A 26,875-nucleotide genomic window follows, 5' to 3' on the forward strand; every position below is an offset into this window, starting at 1 on the left:
AACATTGACTTCTCTAACTTCCGTTAATGCCCCTCCTCCTGTTCTTACCCCATCCCTTTTTTTTATTATTTTTTATTTTTTCCTTTTTTTCTCTCTCTCTTTTTTCTCTCTGTGTCCCTCTCACAATTACTCCTTGCCTGCCCTCCATCTTCCTCTGGCACTCCCATCCCCCTTTCTTTCTCCCTAGGCCTCCCATCGCATGATCCTCTCCCTTCTTCAGCCTCGTATCCCTTTTGCCAAACAACTTTCCAGCTCTTGGCTCCATCCCTCCCCCTCCTGTCTTCTCCTATCATTTCGGATCTCCCCCTCCCACTTTCAAATCTCTTACTATCTCTTCTATCAGTTAGGCCTGACGAAGGGTCTCGGCCCGAAACGTCGACTGTGCTTCTTCCTATGGATGCTGTCTGGCCTGCTGCGTTCCACCAGTATTTTGTGTGTGTTGCTTGGATTTCCAGCATCTGCAGATTTCCTCGTGTGTCCAAGTTAAAAGCTCCATAATTGATTATGGTTTGATCAAAATCTGGAGACATCTACATCCTAATGACAAAGATTATTCCTTTTATTCTCATGTTCACAAAAGATATTCGAGAACCGATTATCTTATACCTGATTTCCGATTTTCATCCAAAGTCCAGAAATGTGAATATGACGCTATCGTTGTTTCGGATCATGCGCCTTTAAGCTTAGCTTTTGAATTGCCTTGGCGTTTTCCAGAAAATTTATTACAAAGTTCGGACTTTGTCAAATTTATTGAGACTCAGATAAAAGATTTTTTTTCTTTTTAACAATACGGGAGATGCGTTGAAATTGATTATATGAGATACATTTACAGACATCCCACCTCTCCCAGAAGTTCCGGGAGTCTCCTGCATATTGATAGTGGCTCCCGATGCCCGGAAATTATATACAATATCTCACAAATCGATTTTTTTTGAGAGAGAGAGAGAGAGAGAGAGAGAGAGAGAGAGAGAGAGGGAGAGCGAGCATCCTGATTGGTCTCTCTTCGTGCTAAGTAGACCTATCAGTTTTCTCTGTGGGCGGGCTTTACAGTCGACCTCAAATATAATGACAGAGTTGCTCGCTGCACTGTTTGCAACAGTGACTTTTCTATTGCCCGTGGTGGGTTAAAATGTAAAAGACATGTTGAGGTGAGTTTAACAGGTGTCATTCGTTCATTAGCATAGCAAACGTTATTTAAACTAGCTGTCTAGCTGCTAAGGAGCTACTCTATTGATGTCCTATGTGATGACGCCAAACTCCCTGTAGACTTGCTTAAAGTTGTAATAGAATAAACATAATAATATATGTACATATTTTAATGTCACATTTTCTGCATATACCGAACTTGGTTTACAGATTAGACAAAATCACTAAACAAAGTATTACATACGCCCTTGGAGGTCGACGGGGTGGGGGGGGGATATGGGGTTGCGGGAGGCGGGGCTGCTACCTCCCTGAAATGAGTTTTTGTAGGGTGGGATGTCTGCATTTAAAGCATATTTGTGAGATCAGATAATCTCCTATTTAGCTAAGCTTAAGAAACAGACAGAAAATAGAGTTAGATAAGATTTCAAAACAAATTAAAGACTTCGATAATATTTATGCAATCTCTCCTAACATTGATTTATTTAAACAAAGGGTTGAACTTCAATCACAATATAATTTACTATTAACTTATCCTATTGAAAGAAATTTGCTTAAATTGAAAAGTCAATTTTATGTGTTTGGAGATAAAAGCAATAAGCTATTATTATCCCAATTAAAGGCAGCTAGAGCTAAAAGACAAATTTTAAAAATTCGTAAGGCAGACGGTAGTTTAGCTTGTAATTATGAAGACATTAATAAAATTTTTCAAGACTTTTACAGTGAACTTTATAAATCTCAGTTTCCAGCTGATCCTTCTAAAATGAATGCCTTTTTACAAAAGATTGATTTTCCTAGATCAACAAACTCTTGATACTCCTATTACTGAAAAAGAAATTCAGAAAGCTATTCTTCCAATGCAATCTGGTAAAGCTCCTGGATTGGATGGTTTTTCCATAGGATTTTATAAAAAATTTGAAAAATTGCTTTCTCCATGTATGTTAGAAACACTTAAAGATTTTTTTTTTGTTAGGAGAGTTACCTCCCACATTTTATGAAGCTTCTATTTCTTTAATTCTTAAGAAAGATAAAGACCCTACAGATTGTGTTTCATATAGATCTATTTCATTATTAAATGTGGATGCTAAAATTCATTCAAAAATAATGGCTAATTGACTGGAGAATATTCTAGCTAAAATTATTTCTCAAGACCCAACAGGTTTTATAAAAGGCCGTTATTCCTTCCCTAATACTTGGAGACTGTTAAATGTTATATACTCATCCCTTTCTAAGACTCCCCAATGTGTTGTTTGTCTTGATGCTGAAAAGGCGTTTGATAGAGTTGAATGGAAATACTTATTTAACGTTTTAGAGAAATTCAACTTTGGTACTAATTTTAATAAGTGGAATGATATATAAAAGCCCTGTTGCTACAGTTATTACTAATAATTGCAGATCTTCTTTTCGACTTTCGTGGGGTACGAGACAAAGATGTCCATTAAGTCCCCTGTTATTTAATTTGGTGTTGGAACCCTTGGCCATTGCACTTCGTGAAGCAAAAGATATCCGTGGAATTTTCATAAATGGGACTATTCATAAGATCTCCCTTTATGCTGATGATCTCTTAGTTTATGTTTCAAATCCTGAAGAATCCATTCCTAGTTTATTGAAATTATTAAATGAATTTGGAAAGTTTTCGGGATATAAACTAAACCTTTATAAAAGTGAATTATTTCCTCTAAATGATTCTGCTTCTATATATGATGACATTCCTTTTAAAGTTACGGACTCTTTTAAATATTTAGGTATTATCATCACTAAAAATTACAGAGACCTTTATAGAGCTAATTTGGTTCCTTTAGTGGATTTTATGAAGCAATTATTTTATAGATGGAATCCACTTACACTTTCGTTAGCTGGCCGAATTCATGCAGTTAAAATGATGATTTTACCAAAAATTTTATATGTATTTCAAAATATTCCTATTTTTTAAACTAAGAAGTTTTTGATCAGGTTGATTCTATTATTTCACCTTTTGTTTGGTATAGTGAAAGACCAAGAAATGGAAAATATCATTTACAAAAATTAAAAAAGGATGGAGGTCTTGCTCTGCCTAATTTAAGAATGTATTATTGGGCTGTTAATATACGTTATGTATGTTCTTGGTTATATTGGACTGATAAAAATGAACGACCACCTTGGGTTGATTGGAATTGAAAGCTGTGAAACAATTTTACTTAACTTCGTTATTAGGAGCTTCTTTACCTGTACAACTGGCCAAAATTTCTAATCTAAATTTATATCCTGATTAAGCAGTCATTATGAATTTGGTACCAGTTTCATAATTTTTTTAATCTCAAAAAATTTAACCTTCTTAATTTAATTTATCAAAATTATTTATTTAAACCTTCACCAAGTGATCCTACCTTTTTCTTTGGAGGAATAAAGGAGTCTCTTCCTTCATGGATCTGTTTCAAGAAGGCTGATTGATGTCCTTTGAGAAATTAGTAACTAAATACTCTCTCTCGTACTCACATTTCTTGCAATATCTTCAGGTCAGATGTTTCTTACAAGAATATTTAAGTAATTTTCCATATATACAAGATTCTGACCTGTTAGACATTATTTTAAAAATGAATCCTTAAGTGAAGGTTTTATTGGGAAAATTTATAATTTACTATTACAACAGTACAATTATCCTTTACTTAAGATTAAGCTAAATTGGGAAGAGAGCTTAACATGACCTTGATAACAGAGGATTGGTTGCGAATTTTGAAATTGGTTAACTCTTCTTCGATTTGTGCCAGTCACTCTTTAATTCAATTTAAAATTGTACATCGTTACTATTTGACAAAGGAGAGACTGTCTAAAATATTTCCTAATGTTGATAGTCAGTGTGATAGATGTAAAACTGAGACAGCTACATTGACACATATGTTTTGGTTGTGTTCTGTATTGAAATAGTTTTGGAAACCTATTTTCTCTACAATTTCTAAAGCTTTAAAAACTAATTTACAACCTAGTAACTTGACAGTTTTGTTCAGTGTAATTCCTCAATATATTCATGGTATTTCTATATCACACCAACATGTAATTGCATTTGTTACATTATTGGCCAGAAGGGCTATTTTATTGAAATGGAAAGATGCCTCTGCTCCCACTTTGATACAATGGTTCTCTCAGGTGATGTTATGTCTTAGTTTGGAGAAAATCAGAAGTCGAATTTTTGATCCTCGATTTGATTTTGAGAAAAGGTGGGGTCATTTTGCCCGCAGTATCATTTGATCTGAGTTAATTAAGATGGTTCCCTCTGATTCTTGTTTAAATGGATTTGAGTTGGTGGATTGATGTTTTTCTTTTATGGAAGTTTGTATGGCGTATAGCTCCAGGGTTGTGCTCCCAATGGGGTTTTTTTCTTTTTTTTTTGTTAATAGGGTTTTTTTTTTGTTTTAGTTAGTAGGGGTTCTTTTTTCCTTCTTTCTTTTTTTCAAAAAAATAGTTTTAACATTTTATTTTTTCTTATCATTATTGATATCTTGTTTAGCTTTGTTAATCAGTTATTTGATAATTTAATTTCTCATTGTACATATTGACATGTTGACATGATTACTTTTATGTATTTTTGTTGGTCTTCAATAATAATTGATAAAAAAGATTTTAAAATGAAAATGAAAACTGCATGTTATATGTTAGTAAAACAACAATTTTACTCTTGCTAAAAACTTACTAAAGGCATAAAAAACAGCCGATTCCAACACCACATAACATACTTTCTTACCGTTTCCCTCCATCCTATCTTCTCCCATCTGTGATACCATTTTTCGATCTTCCTATCATGTACCACAATCGTGCTTTTTCAGCTCATCCCTCAATTCTATTAGAGTCAAAGAGCCATACAGCACAAAAACAAGTTCTTCAGCCCACCATGACATGTTGAACACCAAGTACCAATCTGATCTAAATCCATTTGACAGCACTTGATCCGTAGCCGTCTCTGCCATGGCAAATCACGTACTCATCTTCTACTTCTTAGCTGTTGTGAGAATCTCTGCCTTCCACTACACATTAGGCATTCCGTTCCAGAATTCAGCTACCTGGGTGAAAAGATTGTTCTATGGATCCTGTCAAAACCTTTTACACCTCAGCTTAACCCCTGCCCTCTTGTTTCAGATAGCTCTGTTAAGGGGAAATCTATGTCGTTCAAGTTTGCGAACCTCTTTCGGTTCTTCTCTCTCCTTCTCTCCTTCTTTGCTCCAAGGAAAACAATCCAATCTCTCCTCATAACTAAACCCTCTATTCTATGAAACATCCCATGAACCTCCACTGTACCGTCTCCAGCATAATCCTATCCTTCCTCTCGTGTGGTGACCAGAATTGTGCACAGTACTCCATCTGTGGCCAAAACAAAACTTTATAGAGTTATATGATGCCCTCCCTGCATTTGTATTCTGTGCTCTGGCTATTGAAGGCAAGTATCTCGTATGACTTATTCACCACCTTATCTACCTGCTTAGCCATCTTCAGGGATCCTTAGAATTGTACACTGAGGTCCCTCTGTTCCTCACTACTCTCTATAGACCGAACATTCATCCTGTATATTCTATTCTGATTAACTCTCTCAAAGTGCACCACCTTGCACTTATCAGGATTAATTTCCATTCTCCACTTCTCAGCTCACCCCGCCAACTAATCAATATAATCTTGTAAATTATGACTAACAACGTCAACACCATTTTTGTATTGACTGTAAACTACCTCCTACATTCATATTCAAATTGCTCATATACATGACAAACCGTGGGGTTCCAGTAATGATCCATGTGGTACACCTCTTACCGCAGTCTTCCAATTGCCAAAGCAACTCTCTATCTCCACCTTCTGACTCCTGCTTTGAGTCCCATGTCCTCGAACCTTTGGATCAGTTACCTATGTTCGATCGTTCAAGTTAATACGAGAGAATGTACACAGTATGCAACCTGAAATTTTTATTCTTCACAGACATCCACGAAACAGAAAAAAACCCCAAAGAATGAATGATAGAAACATCAGAACCCAAAACCCACCCCGCTTCCAGCAGCAAAAGCATCAGCCTACGTGGGCCCGTACTGAGGTTCATGTAAACTACATCGATTCTGCTGCCCTCTTTGATACATGTAGTTATCTTTACAAAAAAATTCAATTCAAATCAATAATTTTTTTTAATATTTATCCAAATTCTCAAACTTTGGACTCTATCTACCAACTGCCAACACTTCATGGTGTCTGTAATCTTATCAATCCTACATTCTCATTCAACTCATCAACTTTACAGCCTCCTCTCAAGTCATTTATGTGTACTGTTCCAGCGATGGGACCGGGAACACTGAATAAGCCAGAAAATGGGATTGAGAACATTGCCAGACCCATGGTGTTTTCTTCTCTTCTGTCCCTCAGCCTCCGGTAGCCAGACAAGGGCCAAACTTCGTTAGGAATTTATTCAATTTGTATGGCCTCAGTCCTCTCGTTCTGAACTTCCTTCAATGTCTGAATCTGGAACCAAGAGCTGGAGAAAACATCTTTGTGACAAGAACCGAGATCCAGCGTCTTCTGCCATATCCTTTTACTGTTTTCTTTCCTCAACAATCGCGTTGGTACCTGATCATTTTGCTCTTACTCTGGCTGTGGTTGACGTGTGTAGCTGTGGCTTCCCTCCCCTGTGTTCTGAGACAGGCTCAGAGTCACCATGTGTAGATGAGATCAAGCCTTCACACAGCAGTCCATACACAGGGGAATCCAAGCTGTACATTGAGCTGAAAGGAGAGAAACAAACTGGGTTCACTTCAATACATAATTCCAGAAGACGTAGGGAGAGCACTGTGAAGTGCTGCTGTAAGATTAATTCATCATAATATCCTGGCTTGGGGTACTTATCTATATATTTAGAAAGCAGCTCAAGTACTCTCTTTTGGATTAAATTGTGAAGTAGGATGGAATGAGCTATACTGTTGAGGACATACCATCAGGTATCCATCTCATTGAAACACAGAACAGTGGCACTGCTGCCTGATGGTGTCCTTTCCCAGAAAAGGCCGATTCCCTTACAATGAAGCGAAGAGGGGAGGACCGCTGCCATGTCTGATGATGGTTGAGGGTGGTGGGTGTTCCCGCACTGCCTGTGCTGCTATCTTAACCACTGACGTGAATGTGCTCTGGCAACCTCTGGGGCTGTTGCTGAACAGGGTGGGTATTTGGGGTTCTACAATCCCAAGGTTTGCGCCAAGTGACACACACAAAATGCTGGAGGAACTCAGCAGGTCAGGCAGCATCCATGGAAATGAACAAACAGACGGCAGTTCGGGCCGAGACTCTTCTTCAGGACTGGAAAGGAAAGGGGAAGGTGCCTGAATAAGAAGGTGGGAGGTGGGGAAGGAGGCTAGCTGGAAGGTGAGAGGTGAAGTCAGGTGGGTGGGAAAGGTCAAGGGCAGGAGAAGGAATATGATGGGGAAGAAAGCGGACAACAGGAGAAAGGGAAGGAGGAGGGGACCAGGGGTAGTAATAGTGTAATAGGCAAGTGAGAAAAAGGGAAAAGGGGAATAGAGGAGCGGGGGAGGATCTGTTCACCAGAAGCAGAAATCAATACTCATGCTACCATGTTGAAGGGTGCCCAGATGGAATACAAGGTGGTGCTCCTCCACCCTGAGGGTGGCCTCATCCTTTCTTACATTGAGAGAGAGAGAGAGAGAACAACCCACACTGCCATTAATGCTCCATCCAGTCTTGAGTTTTTGACCATTGATAATGGGACTTATGATCATAAGCATGTAACAAAGAGAAATCGCGCTTCGGACCTCACACACCAGAGCAGGCATCCAGTGAGACACTGGCAGGTCCTGTGCCTTTTCTTTGCTGTGTGATCCCCATTCCTTCAGCTTCCTTCAGTGCCCGCTGACCTGTCAGTCTCAGCCTAGGATACACTCAACAACTGTGACAATAGAAAATTATTTATTTAGAGATACAGTGCTGAAGGGGCCCTTTCATCCCAACGATCCATGCCATCCAGCAGCCCGTCTATTTAACCCAAGCCTAATCACGGGACAACTTACAATGACTAATTCACCTACTAACTGGTACGTCTTTGGACTGTGGGGGGTGGGACTGGAGCACCCGGAGGAAACCCACATATCATGCAGAGAACAAACTCCTTACAGACGGCGTCGGAATTGAACTCAAGAACGCCCCGAGCTGTAATCGCTTCACGCCAACCGCTATGTTGCTGTGGCGCCCCACCGTAATTCTTCTCATCTCAGTTCTCCTTGGCTGGCCCCTTAGTCAGAGACTATGTCCTTTGTTCTATATTCTCACTCTGAATAAATATTGTACTATCCTTTCATACCCTTGCAGAAGCTGATATATTTGGAGGTAACTTCAGGCTAAAACCAATTTACCACCCCCCCCCCACCATCATCTGTTATTGAGCCCTGCTGTTGAGAGAGGATTTGTGCTAGAACAAGATGTACCCTCCAATAACTGATATTACGACTTCTCCACATACTGTGCTGATAATAAATGTGGTTTGCCCATGAGCTGACCTCTTTTCTGGAGCTACTCTGATCAGTGACCCTACACAGTGTCTCTCTCCCTTCCACAATCCTTTTCCCATGGGCTGGTTTGAGCCACTCTTGACCTATTGACTTGACAATTGATTTTGAAATCCAGCCCATTAGGGACAGTAAAGAATCAGGCCATTTACTAAAAACAAGCTTATTATCTCTGCACTATTCTCCTGGCTGGAGAGACAGCCTTGCTATGTCAAGAATCAATCATTTGAAATGTCATCCTCCCTGCTTTTTCTCTTAACGCTGGATTTACAGATGATGCTCCCACGTATCGTGATGCGATTGAAGCGGGATATCAGAACTTGCTGAAGCTGAAGGAGAAGAAGAAGAAACTGCTGCGGCAACACAGAAAGTTAGTGAAGTAACACACTCACCCCAGGGGCTAATCCCAGGACAGCCTTGGCACTTCCAGCTATGCTTGTTGCTAACAGAGTAATTGTGAACAGTTTCGGGCTCCTCGTCTAAGAAAAGATGTGCTGGCATCGGAGAGGGTTCAGAGGAGGTTCACAAGGATGATTCTGGGCGATCGTAGGAGGAACATGTGATGGCTCTGGGCCTGCACTTGCTGGCATTTAGAATGATGGGGGAGATCTTATTGAAACCTTTTGAATGTTGAAAGGACCTAGACAGAGGAGATGTGGAAAGGATGTTTCCCATGGTGGGGGAGTCTAGGACAAGAGGGCACAGCCTCAGGATAGAGGGGTGTCCATTTAAAACAGAGATGGAGAGAGATTTATTTAGCCAGGTGAGAGGGCGTAAGTTCAAAGGAGATGCAAGGGGCAGTTTTTTGTTTACACAGCGTGGTAGGTTCCTGGACTGTGCTGCCTGGTGTGGTGGCAGAGGCAGATGTAGTAGAGACTTTTAAGGGGTGTTTAGATAGGCAGATGAATGTGAGGGAAGCATATGGACATTTCTAGGCAGAAAAGATTAGTTAGACAATTGATGACTGATTTAACCAGTGCACCGAGACCACTCTGAGAAATCACTAATCCCAGTTTGTTATTGGTCTCCCCCACATTCCTGTCAACTCTCGTGATTCCAGCACTCATGTACGCAACCAGGGCAATGTATAGCGGCTAACCCACTTGGGTTTGGGAGGAGAATGGGGCACCACCTGGTCACAAGGAAGACATGCAAACTCCACAAGGCATTGGAGGGCAAGACTGAATCTGGTTCACCGGAGATTTGAGGCAATAACTGATCCAACTAATTTTGAGACTGAGTCCTATGGGCAACAGCGAGCAGACTGAGTGTGAAATTACTCCTCTCTTCCCTTTCCTCCCCCTGCAGCCCTTTACCTCTTCCACCTATCACCTCCCAGCTTCTTACTTACCCCCCTCCCCCACCCACACAATTTTCCCCTCACCCAGCCTTACCTATCAGAAAAAACGGGATCTCCCAGTGCACATCCATCTTAATTCCACTTCCCGTTTCCATTCAACATGTCCATCCATGGCCTCCTCTACTGTCATGATGAGGCCACACTCAGGTTGGAGAAGCAACGCCTTATATTCCTTCTGGGTAGCCTCCAACCTGATGGCATGAATATTGACTTCTCGAACATCCGGTAATGGCCCCACCCTCCTTCTCTATTTCCCATCCCCTTTCCCTCTTTCACCTATCTTACCCATCACCTCCCTCTGGTGCTCCTCCCTCTTTTTCTTTCCTCCATGGCCTTCAGTCCTCTCCTATTAGATTTCCTCCTTCTCCAGCCCTGTATCTCTCTCACCAATCAACTTCCCAGCTCTTTACTTCACCCCTCCCCTTCCAGGTTTCACCTGTCTCCTTGTGTTTCTTCCTCCCCTCCCCCCACCTTCTCACTCTGACTCCTCATCTTTTTTTCTCCCGTCCTGCCGAAGGGTCTTGGCCCGAAACGACAACTGTACTCTCTTCTATAGGTGCTACCTGGCCTGCTGAGTTCCTCCAGCAATTTGTGTGTGTGTGTGTGTGTGTGTGTGTGTGTGTGTGTGTTACCTATAACCTGCCAGCTTGCCCACCTTCCTTTCCCCTCCACCTTCTCATTCTGCCTTCTGCCACCATTTTTTCCAGTCCAATTGAAGTGTTTTGGCCCACCATGTGAACTGCTTATTTCCTTGCATCGATGGTGCCTGACTTGCTGAGTTCCTCCAGCGTGTGTTTGTTGCATCTGCAGAACCTCCTGTGTCTCTGAGTGTGAACTGTGCAGCCACGTGGGGGATCTAATTTAAAGTGTTAAAGTGCCCATGTGATGTACTTCAAGCCGAGCAACGTGACAGAGAGTTCCACCTTCACAATTCTAATCTGAGAGATACAGAAGCAAACTTGAGAAAACGTACACAAATACTTGAAGGTCACTGAAAGTACAAAGTTTCGCGCATTCTGCTGGGTCTGGGCTGGAGCGTTGTCTCCGTTTCTGGATGCCACAAACTGGACATCCATTCGTGCAGGGAGAAGCGCACACCCGGATACGGGCCTGGGTGAGCAGAGTCATTTTGCTGGACAACACTCCAAGGAGGGGAGCACGGACAGGGCATTGCCCCTCGTGACCTGACACAGGAATCTCTTTTCATTATCGCAGTTGCATTTCACAACAAGCCCTGTGGTATCAAAGGCAGAATTCATTCCAGAAATGGTTACAATCACGCTCCACTCCGGTTATAACTGTTTTCACAAACGGTGCTGCGCCCAACCATTCCTCAGCCCACGCTGACGATGGATGTCGAGGATGTGGAGTGGGTGGACAGAAGGAGATTCTCAATCACGGCCAGTGATGAGATATTGGTGGCACCAAAGTTCAAAGTACATTTATTATTGAAGTATGTATACATTATACAACCTTGTGATTCATCTCCTTACAGGCAGCCTGTTGTGATGGAAATGAAACAGATTCTTTGGGTCTCAAAGGCAAGGATTCTGGACACACAGTTTTAACAATAAGGAGTTTATTTTTAAGGGGAGAAGAGCTTGGGGACAACACAAGCGGCTACGATATTCGCACAAATGTGCTTAGAATAGATGAGCATGGGAAAAGTCGGGTTGGCGGTACAGTACACGGAAAACGGTGTGGGGACAGAGTACAGGGACATATACAAGTAAGGGAAGAGTAACTACGATACCTGCCTCCCTTGACTGTGGGCAGGCATGGCTCTCTGCTACAGGGACAACAATAAACGCTCCCAAAACCCTATTCAACGCACAACTCACTAACAGCAGGGTGGTCCCTCGGAGACAGAAAAAAAGAGAGCGAGCCAAGCGCATGTAGCACCCTTTATAGGTCAGGGGGCTGGAGGGTCCAGCCCACGTGATTTACCGTGGGGCAAACGGCTTGGTGTTAGGTGGGTTAATTCAGTTAAGGTGGCCAATGGTTACGTGTGCATTGATTAGTTGGGAGGGGTGAAATGTTGACTGGGATGTAGTGTGCCTTCCAACCAGGTAGAGGGCAGTGCTGAGCTATGACAGGCATGGCTCTCTGGATACACGGCCACAAAACAAAGAATCCAAATAGAACCTATTAAAAAGGAGGCCGTCAAACACCAAATGTGCAAAAAAAAAGTCGTGCAAACAATAAAAAGTAAGCAAATAACGTTAAGAACTAAATTTCACAGAAGTAAATTCACAACCATGAAGCCAGTTACAGCCGATCCAGGAGCCTGTTAGTTGCAGGCCACAGCCTCAGTTCAGAGCCAAAATGAGTAAACCTCGCCAAGCAGTGAGCTGAACTCCAACCCATCCCTCTCCACCGGCCCCAAAACCATGACCTCTTCAATCTTGCCCTGCGCCTAAATCAGCCAAACCTCAGCTTGTTCCTCAATCTCACACACAGGCCCTGCCACTTCAATATGCTCTCGGGCCTGGGCCCTGCCGCCTGGATTCAGTCCATACCCGACCTTCCCAATACGGCCCGGTGCTTAAATCGGTCAGAAACCGGCTCGTTCCTCGCTCTCAGGCACGGGCCCCAGCACCTCGACTCTGATTCACAGAGCCTGGGTGGCTAAAGGGAGAAGCATCATGCAAGAGAGGTTGCAACAAGTAGGGCAAAAATGGTGTCACCCGAAGTAGTTTGGCCACCAAATCTAAAATCAGTAGCAATAAGTCAGGTGGGAAATTTATTTATTTATTGAGATACACTCAGAATAGACTCTTCCAATCCTTCAAGCTGCACTGCACAGCAACCCCTGATTTAATCCTAGCCTAATCACAGGACAATTTACAACGACCAATTAACCTACCAACCAGCACGTCCTTCGACTGTGGGAGTAAACTGGAGCGCCCTGACGAAACCCACGCAGTGATGGGGAGATTCTTACAACAGCGTGAACTGAGCCCAGGTCGCTGGGACTAACGCCCCAGACTCAATAGATTAATTCACACAGATGCGTGGTCATGGTCGGGAAGCATGTGGGATATATTCCATAGGAGGTCTCAGAAAGCATTTGGACGTATTTGAACACTCAAATTTTCCAGGTGATAGGGGGAGAGCTGTGCAGAGGGACGATATTGATCTCTTTTTTTGGAGAGCTAGGATTGGCATGGCTGGCCAAATGGCCTCAAAGTGATGTGAGCTGTGTTGTAACTCAGTTCCGGCCACAGAACCCCCACGTTGCTCATTCATTTTCAGTTGCTTTCTGATCTCCTGTTGACTTTTCTCCTTTTTAAGGCTTTCCCCTGAATGGAGGAGTAGCAGTGTCTTCTGCCTGATGGGAGAAGGGAGAATATCTGGGGCGGGTGGGGGTGTACGATTATGCCAGCTGCATTACTGAGGCAGTGAAAAGTGTAGACAGAGTCCTTGAGTTCCATGATTACCGAGCTGTGTCTACAACTCTTGCAGTGTGTGTCCCCAATCCCGAAATGTCTCACCTCCCTTGAAAGTAATTTCTACTTTTTCTTCCAGGAAACAACATCTGGGACAGACAAAATAAACACCAGGGCAGGCTCCTGTTCCACCAGGGTGAGTAAGGCTTTGCTCTGGAATAACCAGCATTCTGGGAAAATGTTATGGACAGAGTGCAGGGCATTGGATAAGTATTACAATGAGCATTGAGGACTGAAGGTAAATGTTATCCTAAAGGCCTCCTTGCCCACCCAGTGCTTGGGTTAAGGACTACTCAGAGCCAAAGAGGGCTTTGGGGTGGGGCTCAATGTAAATAGGACAAAGAGGGATGTTTTACTGAAGGAGTCCAAGTTTAAAAGAAAACCACAAAGATAATAGTCGTTAAACCAAGTAGTTTAGGGCTGGGATGGGGTTCAAGGTTTCTGGTGAGGGCTGAAGAAAAGGAAAAAGTGAGGTAGTAAAATGGTGTCAGGAAGGAACAGAGCATACAGACGTAATAGTAAAACTACAGTGAGAAATAAAGTTCCATTATAACTTATCTGTGATTAACTTAAACAGATGATCTTAAATAAAAAAGCATATTTTGAACAAATGTGGCAGTGGATCAGAAGACTAGATGGAATTTTTAAAGAGCGAAGAACGGCTAAATGATTATTATGCAAGGAGAAATGAGGGTCTGAGAGAAATGCCTGAAAGTATGAGTACATTTGGGAAACATTTCTATAAATATTTTTAAAAAGAGAAATTAACAGAGTGAGCCTTTAGAAAATGAGCCGAGGGAATTCATCATGGAAGACTAGGAGATAGCAGATGAATTCAAAGTATTTTGCACCAGGCTTCACTGCAGGGAATAGAAACTGCAGAGTTGTGAACACAGCACAGCAAATCACGGAAACCAGCCTCCCCTCCAGGGACCTCTCACTGCCTCAGTAAAGCAACCAGCATAAACATAGACCCCACCCATCCCGGACATTCTCCCTCCTCCTCCCTCCCATCAGGCAGAAGACACAAATCACATACTACTAGGCTCAAGGACAGCTTCTATTCCACTGTTTTAAGACCATTGAATGGTTCCATACTACGATAAGATTGACTATTGACATCACAGTCTACCTTGTTATGGCCTTACACCTTATGTCTGGTTCCACTGCACTTTCCTGGGAGTCCTGAGAATGAAAGGGTTAATGCTGGGGAGCATTTGATGGCTCTGGGCCTGCTCTCACTGGAGTTTAGAGAAAATGGAGGAGGGGATCTCATTGAAACTACGAATATTGAAAGGCCTAGATAGAATGGATGTAGAGGGCATGTTTCCAACAGTGGGAGCATTTAGGACAAGAAGCAATAGCCTCAGAATAAGAGGATGTTCCTTTTACAGTGTTGGGGAGGAATTTCTGTAGCCAGAGGCTGGTGAATCTGTGGAAATTTTGCCACAGACAGCTGCTGAGGTCAACTCATTGTGCATATTTAAAGCAAAGCGTGATAGGTTCTTGATTAGGAAGGGCATAAAAGTTTATGGGGAGAAGGAGGAAAATGAAGATGAGAGGGAAAATAAATCATCCATGATCAAATGGCAGAGGGGATTCAATGGTCCGAATGGCCTAATTCTGCTCTTCTCTGAACCTGTAACACACTATTCTGCATTCTGCTATTGCTTTAACCCGGACCGCTTCAGTACAGTTGTAATGAAACGATCCATATGAATGGCATGCAATAGAATGATTTTTTATTCTACCTCAGGACATGTGACAGTAATAAACCAACTTACCAACATCTCAGAAATGGCTGCAAATCTAAATTTGGGAGAGAGGTTACAAATCTAGGCAGCTCGATCTTGGGCACTCGCCTACAAAGTACCCAGGACATCTTTAGGGAGCGGTGTCTCAGAAAGGCAGCATCCATTATTAAGGACCTCCAGCACCCAGGGCATGCCCTTTTCTCACTGTTACCATCAGGAAGGAGATACAGAAGCCTGAAGGCACACGCTCAGCGATTCAGGAACAGCCTCTTCCCCTCTGCCATCCGATTCCTAAAAGGACTTTGAAGCTTTGGACACTACCTCACTTTTTTTAATACACTGTGCAGTATTTCTGTTTTTGCACATTTTTAAATAATCTATTCAATATATGTAATTGATTTACTTGTTTATTTATAATTATGTTTTATTTTATTTATTTTTTTCTCTCTCTGATAGATTATGTATTGCATTGAACTGCTGCTGCTAAGTTAACAAATTTCATGTCACATGCTGGTGATAATAAACCTGATTCTGATTTCAGGAACATTACAATCAATAGGACAAGTTCAGGCTGAAGTATCTCAGGGTCCTATTCAGCATCTTCTGAGGGTCTTAAAAGTAGCCAATGAGATGGTTGATGTGTTGGTTTTAATCCATTTCATTAGATTGGTTGCATCCTGACATTGGTTACACGTTTGTTCGGGTTATTAGAGTTCCTTGAAAAAGAAACGCGTTCTGTGGGTAAAAGGTTCATTGAATGAAGTTCATTGTGGAAAATGAAGTTCATGATGTGATGGAAGATTGTCTGGCTTTCTGGAAACAGTAGACAAAACAGATTTTTAAAATCTACCTAGAGATACAGTGCTGAGCAGACCGTTCCGAGTCACAGCACCCAGCAACCCCCGACAACCGTGATTCAACCCTAAACTAACCACAGGGCAGGTAACCCACCTGATTAATTGCACCTGGAGAAGAGCCACGCATTCCGCAGGAAGGAAGTACAGATCCTTTAGAGAGGACACTAGGATTGACCTCCCGAATTCCGGCACCCCGAGCCAACCGCTACGCTACCGTGGCATCCTATTTTATTGCTTGGCAAAATGTAATGAGTGTTGTGTAATGGGATTAGTGCTTTAAATTTTATAACTAGATATGTAATTTATTTATAATTCAATTATGGTCGCTAAATGTGTTCATGATGCAAAGATAGAGACATACAGCATGAAAACAGACCCTTCAGTCCAACTCGTCCATTCTGGCCAAGATGCCCACTTAAGCTAGTGGCATTTCCCCATATGCCTCTGAACCCTTCATATCCATTTACCTGTCCAAACATTTTTAAATACTGCTATTGTATCTGCCTCAACCACTTTCTCTGACAGCTTGTTGCATTTACGCACTCCCCTCTGAGTGAAGAAGTTGGACAGCAGGTCCTTTTTAAATCTTTCCTCTCTCACGCTAAATTGATGTCAGAAAACAAGTTGTGAAGAGGACATGAGGTTACAGGGAGATATAGTTAAGTTAATACTTTATATTTTATTGTCGCCAAACAATTGATGTTAGAACATACAATCATCACAGCGATATTTGATTCTGCGCTTCGCGCTCCCAGGAGTACAAATCAATAGCAAATATTAAAAATTTAAATTATAAATCATAAATAGAAAATAGAAAAGGGAAAGTAAGGTAGTGCAAAAACCTTACTACCTCAGTACATGTGACAATAATAAACCAATTTACCAACATCTCAGAAACGGCTGAGGCAGGTCTGGCCCAGATCTGGGTCAGGATCCGTTCAGCAGTCTTATCACAGTTGGAAAGAAGCTGTTCCCAAATCTGGCCGTACGAGTCTTTAAGCTCCTGAGCCTTCTCCCGGAGGGAAGAGGGACGAAAAGTGTGTTGGCTGAGTGGGAGAGTGGTTAAGGAAGAGTAGGCAAAGATATAGCGAGAAGGCAAGTGTATGGGGTTGAGTGGGATCTGGGATCAGACTCGATGGGCTGAATGGCCTAATTCTGCTCCTATGTCTTATGGTCTTATATAGCAAATGGAGTATGGTATGGGCAGGGAACAAGGAAACATACTGTATTATCTAAACATTGAGAGGCTGCAGAGCTGTGAGTTACAGAGGTGTAAAAACTGTCAGAGGAAGTCAGCAGGTCAGACATTCTCTGCAGAGATACCAATCCCAACGCAGGGTTTTGATGTGAACCCGTGAAGGCTACCTCTACTCCTTTACAGTGCACTATCTATTTTGTAGTTTATAGCTTTTTTAGGTCTGTGCACTGTACTCCTGCTACAAGACAAGAAATTTCACTTCGTACACTATGTCAGTGATAATAAATTTGATTCTGATTTTGATTCTGGCCATCCTAGAGCCTCATGAATGTTTTAACTGTATTCCCCTCCTCTACTCTTCCTGCTGGTACATTCCAGTTACCCGTCACTCCCCCCTGCTGGCACATTCCAGGTACCTGTCACTCTCCCTGCTGGCACATTCCAGGTACCTGTCACTCTCCCTGCTGGCACATTCCAGGTACCTGTCACTCTCCCTGCTGGCACATTCCAGGTACCTGTCACTCCCCCCTGCTGGCACATTCCAGGTACCCACCACCCGCCTGCTGGCACATTCTGGGTACTCATCACTCCCCCTGCTGGCACATTCCAGTCACCCGTCACTCCCCTGCTGGCACATTCTGGGTACCCATCACTCCCCTGCTGGCACATTCCGGGTACCCATCACTCCCCCTGCTGGCACATTCTGGGTACCCATCACTCCCCTGCTGGCACATTCCGGGTACCCATCACTCCCCTGCTGGCACATTCTGGGTACCCATCACTCCCCTGCTGGCACATTCCAGGTACCCATCACTCCCCTGCTGGCACATTCTGGGTACCCATCACTCCCCTGCTGGCACATTCTGGGTACCCATCACTTTCTGGGTGAAAAAAAACTTGTCTCTTACATCTCCTTTAAATTTATCCCCTCTCACCTTAAATGCATACCCTCTGGTATTGAACATTTCGACCCTGGGGAAAGATTCTGACTGTCTATCTATTCCTCTCATAATCTTATAAACCTCATCAGATCTCCCTTCAGACTCTGCCACTCCAGAGAAAACAACCCAATTTTGTCCAACCTCTCCTTGTAGCACAAGCACCGTATTCCTGGGTAGATCTCTTCTGCACTCTCTCTAAAGACTGCACATCTTTCCTGTAATGGTGGCTATCAGAATTAAATGCGACAAGATGTGGCCTTACTAAACTCTTACTGAGGCAACATTTTTGTACTGAGGATCATGAGTCTTTGGAACTCTCTACCTCACAAGACGGCGGAAAGAGTCTTTGAGTATTTTTATGGCAGAAGTAGATAAGTTCCTGATGAATGAAGGAGAGAGAATTACCGCAGTAAAACTGGAATGCAGATGCTACCACCCATGACCTTATTAAATGTCAGACCAGGCCTGAGGTGCCAAACCCTGCTCATAATTCATATGTTTGAATGTTTGTACTTCTTAAAAGGGAGGCTGGGCGACAGGGCAAGTAATTACTGGTTGCCTCACCACTGCTAATGAGAAAATTGTTGGAAAAATATAGACTGGAGTTACAAATCAACATTGAGAAAGGCACGCGTCTATCAAGGTCACACAGCCTGCACTGGATTACAGAAAGTTACGCCTGATGAAATGAAGCAGAGAGCGGGTTTGTCAACCTGCCAGTAGCAAAGGATGTTGGGACTGCCGAGGGAGGAGCGTCCTGGGAGGGGTGTGGGACAGGTGGCAGAGAAGGTGTGCTGGGATGGGGTGGTGGGGGATTGGGTTGGTGCGGGTGCAGACACACCCAGCCCTGTCCCACATGCAGACTCATCTGTAAGGTTAATAACCAAGGTTAACGTAAGGGAAAATGGTAAGGCAGGTCCACAGCTGTTTTAATGGAAAGAAGCATAAGATAATTGTCAAACAGTGTCAGTCATTGAATGGCTGATGTACAGGGTTTCCCAGGGCTTGGATAACAGATGGAAGAATTATGGCTGGGTTGAGAAATGGCTTTACTACACAAATTCTGGTGACATTGAACACACTGTCTGAAAGGATGGCATTATGGCCTTCAACACATTTCAAATTCACAGAGAAATAACTGAAGTGCAGGAACTTACAAGTCTGCAGGCCAAATGGGATTAGTCCAGGTTGTTGTTCTGAGGCCTGCGTAGATGCAGAAGCAGCTAATGGTGTCTATAGATGCATTCTTCCAAATCTCTGCTCTCGTTCTCGCTCCCCATGGAGCCTGTGTTTGTCTGCCGTCCCCAGAATCACCCATGGCAGTTCAGCTGATTCTCAGCTGAAACCATCGGGAGAAGGACCAGCATTCAAATTATCACGGGTTATCAGCCGAAACCCTGGCAGCACAAGCTCACCACGATGGCCTGAGAGTGGCACAGTGCCGCAGGCGGGTCAAGCCGCCACATCACAGCGGCAGAGGCCTGGGTTCAATCCTGACTTCTGACGCTGTCTGTGTGGAGTTGGATGGCACGGGCCTCCTCCCACATGTCAAAGAGCTGCGGGTTAGCTGCGGCCATTGTGAGTTGCCCCCAAGTGTGTGGCTGAGTGGTAGAATTGGGGAGGAGTTTATGACTATGTTGAGAGAAGAGGAAAACGAGATTAATATAGGATTCATGTAAATAGGTGGCTGGTAATCAGAATGGACTTTACAGGCTGAAGGTATTCCTATTCATTTATCATTGTCACCCGTACCAAGATACAGCGAGAAGCTTGTCTTGCATACTTTTATACCACCTCCACTCCATCTGCCAAAAGTGGAAAATCGCAGTGGCCCATTCTTATTTATTCTTATTACCATTCCAACATGTCAGTCCATGGCCTCTTCTTCTGCCATAATGAGGCCACCCTCAGGGTGGAGGAGCAACACCTTATATTCCATCCGGGTAGCCTCCAACCTGATTGCATCAATATTGATTTCTCCTTCCAGTAAAAGAAATTTTCCCTCCCCTGCTTCCTTCTTTTTCTATTCCCCACTGTGGCTTCTTACCTGCTCTCTACCTGTCCATCACCTCTCCCTGGTATCCCTCCTCCTTCCCTTTCTCCTAAGTCTACTCTCCTCTCCTATTAGATTCCTTCCTCTCCAGCACTTTCCCTCCCACCTGGCTTCACCTATCACCTTACCCTCATTCCACCCCCCGCCCCGCCTTTTTATTCTGGCATCTTCCCCTTTCCTTTCCAGTCCTGAAGAAGGGTCTTGGCCCAAAACTTCGACTGTTCATTTCCATGGATGCTGCCTGACCTGCAGAGTTCCAGCAGCATTTTGTGTCTGATTCTTGCACACAGATCTATTCATTACTCAGTCACTCAGGAAGAACAAAGTGAAACAAAAACAATGCAGAATAATGTGTAACAGCTACAGAGGAAGTGTGGTGGAGGTAAACAATAAGCTGCAAGCTCATGAGGTAGATTGTGTGGTCAAGAGGCTATCTTATTGCACGAGGGAACCATTCAATTGTTCTATAATAGTCGGGTAGAAGCTGTCCTTGAGCCTGGTGGTATGTGTTTTCAGGGTTTTGTATCTTCTGCCTGATGGTCTTTGATTATGCTGACTGTTTTGCTGAGGCAGTGAGAAGTCCAGACAGATACTTCTCTTCATTCTGGATACTTACCTTAATTAGCCGGATCGTGGAACCTACCAGCATGGCGTTGTGAGTTCAGTGTCACAACTTATAACCGTATATAACCATGTAACAATTATAGCATGGAAACAGGCCATCTCGGCCCTTCTAGTCCATGCCAAACTCTTACTCTCATCTAGACCCACCAAACTGCACTCAGCCCATAACCTTCCATTCCTTTCCTGTCCGTATAGCTGTCCAGTTTAACTTTAAACGACAACATCGAACCTGCCTCAACCACTTCTGCTACAACTGGAGTTTTGTGAAGAGTTCTGGTTTCTGCGTCGTAGAGAAAATGTGATGTCAATGGTAAATGGATTTATATCGTTACACACTGTATACTGAGGTACAGTGAAACACTGCCTTTGCATGCCATCCATACAGATCAGTTCATTGCATCAGCGTATTGAGGTGGTACAAGAGGAAAACAGTAGCAGGGTGCAGAATAAAGAGTTGCAGAGGAAGTGGGGGCAGACAGTAGGTTGCAAGGCCACAGTGAGGTAGATTGTCAGGTTAAGAGTCCATCTCATCCAACTAGGTGCAAAGGCGATTCACCAGAACAGTGCCAGGACTGGGCGCTGACCAGATAGGTTGGATTTGTTTTCCTTCCTTCAAATGGTGGAGGCTGATAGAGGTATACAAAATCATGACAGGCACAGAGAGCGTAGAAAGCAAGAAACGTTGAAGTTGAAGTATAGGAGGTTTAGAGGGCACCCAAAGAATATTTGGATTTGATCAGCAGGGCTTGGTGAGTATGGGGGCTACGTAACATTTGTTTTGTGGGAGGTGAGATGAAGACTTCATCCTATTGTCTTTATTTTTCAAAGTTGTTGAAATCTGAGTGATACCTTTCCTTCACACTGTTCCCTCTGAACCTCGTTGGAACCAGGAGCCACACAGGTGCAGAAATGGCACCAGGCATGGATGATGACGGACATGAAAGTTGAAGAAGCTTCCTGCGGCCCGCTGTTGCCCACTGTGTACTTTTGGTGATTCATAATTAAACAATTTAGTGATGACCTGCTGTTTCCAGCCCCGTCTTGGCAATAACTGACTGTGTGAGTATTTCTGTGATGGTATTGGGTTCCCAGTCTGCAAAGTCCTAAACTCAAAAGCCCTGTCAGATTTATGGCATCTATGGATACCCTCACCATAGGGAGGTTATACTGTATCCACATACACTTAAAGAACTAGCTTACATCCCTGTCTCGTCTCTATGCAGAGATCTAGCTGCCAATACTCACTGCTTGTGTGGTTGGACTCCGTCCTTACCAAGAAGGAGATACTTCAGCTAATAAAGTAGTTTAAACACAGTTTATTTTATTTTTAATGATACATGTTTAAATTTTGACAACCAGCTCTTAACACATATGTAACACTCACAGAGGATTAGATTTTTGAATTACATAAGATTTATAAACTACATGGGATTTCCAAACACAGGTACAAAGCTTACTAACGAAGAATATACAGTACCAACAAGTAGCAGACAAATGAGTCATCCATCTCAGAAACTGAAGGTTGAGAAATGAATTCTAGTTTTTTTTTCTGTTACCCCATCTGTCATTTTCTTTGGCTTTTCTAACAACCCCCAATGTTTCTGATACTTTTGCTATTTTCTAATAGATAACATCATTGCATGTGATATTTTCTGGATACTTTTGCTAGGACAAAGTTACTCACACAGATGGTCTTAAAAGCATCTGGTGACAGAGATCCCAAGCACCCACAATTAATGCTGTGAGGGCTGACCCTCAGAGTACACAAACATCCCAACCTGCAACCATGTTCGATGTGCAAGGTGACATAACCCCCATTGTCTTGCATTTGAAGTCACTTCACATTGCAAACCAGACCCTTCTACAGGACTGGAGTAAAAAGTTAGGAATCAAAAGGTTGAGCATGATGTGTCAAGTGGTCTGAGTTGCATATATCTCAATGCAAGAAGTATCGTAGGGAAGGTGGAAATATCCCGGACCCTGGCACCTGGGTGACAACACACTCTCCGGGAATCTCATTCTTGCCTGTGAATCCCCTATCAACACTTCTGCCCCCTTTCCTTCTCAGAGATCCAACCACCGTGATTTTCCTCTGTTAGGTCATTCCCCCCCAACAGTATCCAAAATGATATACCTGTTGTCGAGGGGGATGGCCACAGGGGTACTCTGCACTGGCTCTTTAACCCCTTTCCCCTTCACGACTGTCACCCAGTTTCCTGTGTCCTGCACCTTGTGTGTAACCACCTCTCCCTATGTCCTATCACCCCCTCAGCCTCCCGAATGATCCAGAGTTCATCCAGTTCCAGCTCCAAATACTTAACGTGGTTTGTGAGAAGCTGCAGCTGGATGCACTTCTCACAGTTGTAGTTGTCGGGGTCACTGGAGGTCTCCCTGCCTTCCCACATTCTGCAAGAGGAGCATTCCACTATCCTGCCCGGTATCTCTGTTACCCTAGCTGAGCAGAAATAAAGAAGTGAAGGAAACAACAAAAACTTAATCTAGAGCTTTTTTTTTGCTTTCTCTGACTGAAGCCTCTTTTTGATGAAGCCTGGAAAAGCTAAAGCCTCAAGATCACCACTCTGAGTCTGTCCACTCAGACGACGGCCGCTTGCCCCTGCCTTCCTTTACTTTGCTCTTGCCGATCAATCCCAACTGCCGAATGATCAGTGATCAAAGCTCTTTTTCTGCTGTAGCAACCCGCTGCTGCCTTTCGTACTCAGGCAATGGAGCTGATTGAAGTCCCCTCCTCGCAAATCTTCTGATGTCTGGACTGGCCGCTGGTCAAAGCTCGTTTTCTTGGAGCAGCCCAGACAAGTAACTGGATACAATTTCTAAGCCGTGCACATTGCAGTCATTTTGTCCAGTGGTGGTGGAATGAATATTTTTTTATGGTTAATGAGTAAACACAATAGATTCTCCAGATGCTAGAAATCCAAAGCAACAAACACAAAGTGCTGGAGGAACTCAGCAGGTCAGGCAGCATCTATGGACAGGAATAAACAATCGGTGTTATGATGGTTGATGAGTCACCATTTAAGTGGAAGGCTTTGTCTTAGATGGTGCCAAGCTCCCAATGAGTTGTTGTGGCACAGGTGAAGCTGCAGGAGTACACTCTGAGGGGCACACTGACAAATGCAAAGTCCTCCCCCTAAACCCTCCAGCAGCATTCATCTTTTATTTCCCCATCTTCCTCTCCGCCTGCCTCCATCTATCACTCACCTCACAGTCTCCCAACACCACCACCGCCCACCTCTTCTACCTGCCGTTACCTTCCTTCCATCTTGAAACCTTTCTCAGCCCACCAATCGTCTCATATTCCTGTCTCTCCACTCCCCTTCTCCTCTCTATACTGGCTACCTTTGCTTTTCCACTCTCAGTCCCAAAGCAGGGTCTCAACCTGAAATATCGACAGTTCCTTTCCCTCCTACATTTGCTGCTTGATTGGCCGAGTTCTTCCTGCAGATTGTTTGTAATTCTCCTCCTTAAGCTCACACTGTCCTTGCGCCTCTATGCTTTCCACAATCCAGGGACCCAAACCATCCTTCCAAGTGACGTAGTAATTCACCTACACTTCTTTCACACTTAGTACATTGCCATCCATCCTCATGATCTCCGCTTCAATGGAGGAACTAAGCATAGATTGGCGACTGCTTTACAAAGCTCCAAAGCTTAATTCTCCATCTCACTCCCATTCTCACCTCTCTGCCTTCAGCCTATCTTGTTCCCACAATGCTCATAAACAAACTTGAGGATCAGCACCTCACCTGATTTAATACCTCGGATAACCTCTTCTGGGCCCAGTGCACGGATGCAGTCATGAAGAAGGAGTGCCAGAGCTTATACTGTGATAAGCGGTCGGTGATGAAACATGTCAACACTTGCCTGATAAGCTACGGTATTTAGATCTGCTCAATTTGCCAACTGGAGCGACAGCTCCTCTCATTGGCTCTTCACTCAACCCTGGAACACTGAAACAGTGAAGCTGCATTCATCAGGATGCTCTTTATTGACTACATCTCCACGTTCACTACCATCCACCCCTCAAAACTAGTCAATAAGCTCCAAGACCTTGGCCTCAATACCCCCTTGTACAACTGGATCTTTGATTTCCTCACTTGCAGATCCCAGTGAGTTTGGATTGGCAATGACATCTCCGCAATCTCCATCAGCACAGGTGCACCACGAGGCTGGTTGAGTGGGGCCACGACAACCTCTCACTCAATGTCAGTAAGACCGAAGAGCAGACTGTTAACTTCAGGAGGAGAAAACCGGAGGACCATGAGCCAGTCCTCATCCAGGGGATCAGAGGTGGTGAGGATCGGCAACACTTAATTTCCTTGGTGTCATCATATCAGAGGATCTGTCCCAAACCCAGTATATAAGTGCAATTATGAAGAAAGCAGAACAGCACTTCTACTTCCTTAGAAGTTCATAAAGATTTGGCATGGCATCTAAAACTTTGACAAGTTTCTGTAGATGTGTGGTGGAGAGTATACTGACTGTTTGCATCACAGCCTGGTATGGAAACACCAATGCCCTTGAATGGAAAAGCAAGTGGATATGGCTCAGTCCATCACAGGCAAATCTCTCCCCATCATCATCTTATTTCCTCTCCGGGTACAAAATAGTTTTCCACAGTTAATCAAATCAGAAAGAACGTTAAGAGGCATGATGGTGGCTGTTATTGTTGAAGTACAAGTCTGTATGAGTTAGTAAGAAGATGATTACGCACGACATTCCTACAGAATGGCTACAAAAGGTGAAAGAAATCAATCGGGCCCCTAAAAGGGTCGATGAAAAAACCAGGAAACCTAACGAGGAGGAGGAACCTGTCGCTACCATCTGTCTTCCCTGTATTTCCACGGTTTCTGGAAGGGTCACCAGGATCCTGAAGAAATATTGGATTAATACCAACCACAAATCTGTAAGTCAGCTCAAATCACAGCTTATGTGAGTGAAAGATGACCTGGGACTCATGTCAGCTGGTGTTTACACGATCCCTGTGAATGTAGAGCAGCATTTATCGGCCAGGTAGGATGTACTGTGGAAACCCTCATCAAGCAGCACAGGAGGTGTATCTGTTTGGGTTACCCTGCGAAATCGGCGGTAGCAGAACACTGCATTCGCAATGGCCATAAGATTGATTTCGACGGCACAAAACTATTGTGCTGCGCCAATGGCTTATTGAAATAAAACTAGAGGAAAAGTATTTTAACAAAGACGAAGGTCTTGCTCAAAGCAGGAACTGGAATTCAATTGTAAACATTGAGTGAGAGGTTGGTGTTCTGATAGCGCTCAGCCAAATTTTCAATCTCTCCCCCCCACCCATATGATAATTTATTATCACCTTTGACTCAGCCCACAACAGTGGTGTTATCAGCAGACTTAAATATGATGTTGGAGGTGTGGTATGCCATGCAGTCATGGGTGTGAAATGAGTAGAGCGGGGCTACGCACACAGCCCTCTGCTGTTAAGAGATCGTGGAAGAGACTTGGTCGCCGATCCGAACTGACTGGTGTCTGTAGGTGAAGAAATTCAGTAGATACTGAGGCCAAAGTCTTGAAGGTTGTTGATTAGTTTTGACAGGATGATGGTATTGAATGCTGAGCTGTGATCGATAACGAGCATCCTGATGTATGAGACGTTCCAGGATTGAGTGAAGAGCCAGTGAGATGGCATGGCAGCTGCTCTGGTAGGCAAACTGGAGCGGATCCAAGTTGCCTCTGAGGCAGGAAATGATATGTCTCATTATTAATCTCTCAAAATACTTCATCACTCCGAATGTCAGTGCAGCTGGGCGATAGATGCTGCCTGGCCTGCTGCGTTCACCAGCAATTTTAATGTGTGTTGCCTGATAGTTATATGGAATGGGTGTGGAGGGCTGTGGTCTAGGGGCAGGACAGTGGGACGAGGAAGAATAACAGGACTGGATGGGCAAGAGAGTCTGTTTTTGACCTGTAGTCCATACCACTCGCCCT

At 43.7% G+C, this 26,875-nt stretch overlaps 2 protein-coding genes across 4 annotated transcripts in view; both read left to right on the top strand.

Moving 5' to 3' along the window:
• LOC134354374 (protein FAM227A-like) overlaps nt 1–21,922 on the top strand; it is an 81,415-nt gene extending 59,493 nt beyond the window's left edge. Inside the window, exons 14-17 of one of the 3 annotated variants that reach the window (XM_063063343.1) lie at nt 6,517–6,673; nt 8,931–9,030; nt 13,549–13,605; nt 21,787–21,908. In XM_063063343.1, coding sequence (XP_062919413.1) covers nt 6,517–6,673; nt 8,931–9,030; nt 13,549–13,576 — 285 coding nt within the window. In that variant the 3' untranslated portion in view covers nt 13,577–13,605; nt 21,787–21,908. Of the gene's footprint in view, nt 1–6,516; nt 6,674–8,930; nt 9,031–13,548; nt 13,606–15,225; nt 15,273–21,724 lie in introns of those variants that run through there. The other 2 variants (XM_063063344.1, XM_063063345.1) reach the window with 2 other exon arrangements.
• A 4,484-nt stretch (nt 21,923–26,406) lies between these two features.
• tab1 (TGF-beta activated kinase 1/MAP3K7 binding protein 1) overlaps nt 26,407–26,875 on the top strand; it is a 52,962-nt gene continuing 52,493 nt past the window's right edge. Inside the window, exon 1 of the mRNA XM_063062610.1 lies at nt 26,407–26,589. Coding sequence (XP_062918680.1) covers nt 26,575–26,589 — 15 coding nt within the window. The 5' untranslated portion in view covers nt 26,407–26,574. The remainder of the gene's footprint in view (nt 26,590–26,875) is intronic.

Source organism: Mobula hypostoma, chromosome 11 (genome assembly GCF_963921235.1).
Source record: "Mobula hypostoma chromosome 11, sMobHyp1.1, whole genome shotgun sequence".
NCBI classification, from domain to species: domain Eukaryota; kingdom Metazoa; phylum Chordata; class Chondrichthyes; order Myliobatiformes; family Myliobatidae; genus Mobula; species Mobula hypostoma.